The sequence below is a fragment of the Arachis ipaensis genome, chromosome B06 (genome assembly GCF_000816755.2).
Source record: "Arachis ipaensis cultivar K30076 chromosome B06, Araip1.1, whole genome shotgun sequence".
Lineage (NCBI taxonomy): Eukaryota > Viridiplantae > Streptophyta > Magnoliopsida > Fabales > Fabaceae > Arachis > Arachis ipaensis.
The window spans coordinates 123029839-123030690 of record NC_029790.2 but is presented as its reverse complement, the minus strand read 5'-3'; the positions used below and the strand labels follow the sequence as shown (position 1 = coordinate 123030690).

Sequence of the window (852 nt, the reverse complement as noted above, 5' to 3'; positions counted from 1 at the left end):
AGAACACAAATTAGTTAAATTCAAAAACATTTTAATCTTACATGTTAGCAATACCCCCAATAATAAAAACCGATAACTCAATAAATATTCTCTCTTAATGCATATCTATAAAGATGTAGCATGAATGCCAAGATGTTTCAAATTTCGATGCATATAAGTTTAAACATTTGCATAAATAAAATTTTGTCCATTCATATAAGACATATATGAATGTAAAACAATAAAGAAAAGAAAAATAAAATTTTGTCCATTCATATAAGTTTAAACATCTGCATAAATAAAAAAAAATGGAAAAAGTTTTACAAACACAGACGTATATGAATGATCATAATCCAATTGTGGTAGGAAGACATGCATACATACCCCTTCCCATGGTGCTCTACCATCTTCTGCGTGCCCCTATTGAAGAAAACAAAGAAAGGACCACTTAATCCATGTAAAAGCAAGTGTTGTGATTTGGAAGAAACATTTTAAAGCTTCATTCACCTGGTTCCCTAGAGATGGAACACTTTGATGGACAATCCACTGAGTATCAACAACTCCAATATTCTCATGAGGAATCTGCAACCAAGCACAACAATACTTAATTTTCACCCAAAAATTCATATCAAACAAACACAAACTAGCTTGCTAGCAATAATAACCTTAACGCATCGTCTTAGAGCAAAATCAAGGCCCCATCCATGAATTAGATCATTCTGCGGCACATAATACACGGAGAATAATAGATAATAAGTACTAGTACTACCACTGTTAAAAGCGTAATTATCATTATTTGATATAATTTTATAGTGATAGTAAGTAAGTAATATAATCTATGCTTATATAGATACAAAACTTAGACATAAACCT

General features: G+C 30.8%; 1 protein-coding gene across 1 annotated transcript in view; it reads right to left on the bottom strand.

The window, feature by feature from the left end:
* LOC107647475 overlaps positions 1–852 on the bottom strand; it is a 4218-nt gene that overhangs the window by 702 nt on the left and 2664 nt on the right. Inside the window, exons 9-11 of the mRNA XM_021105665.1 lie at positions 645–738; positions 487–561; positions 364–399 (exon numbers count right to left, since the gene is read on the bottom strand). Of these exons, the coding sequence (XP_020961324.1) occupies positions 364–399; positions 487–561; positions 645–738 (205 nt within the window). The remainder of the gene's footprint in view (positions 1–363; positions 400–486; positions 562–644; positions 739–852) is intronic.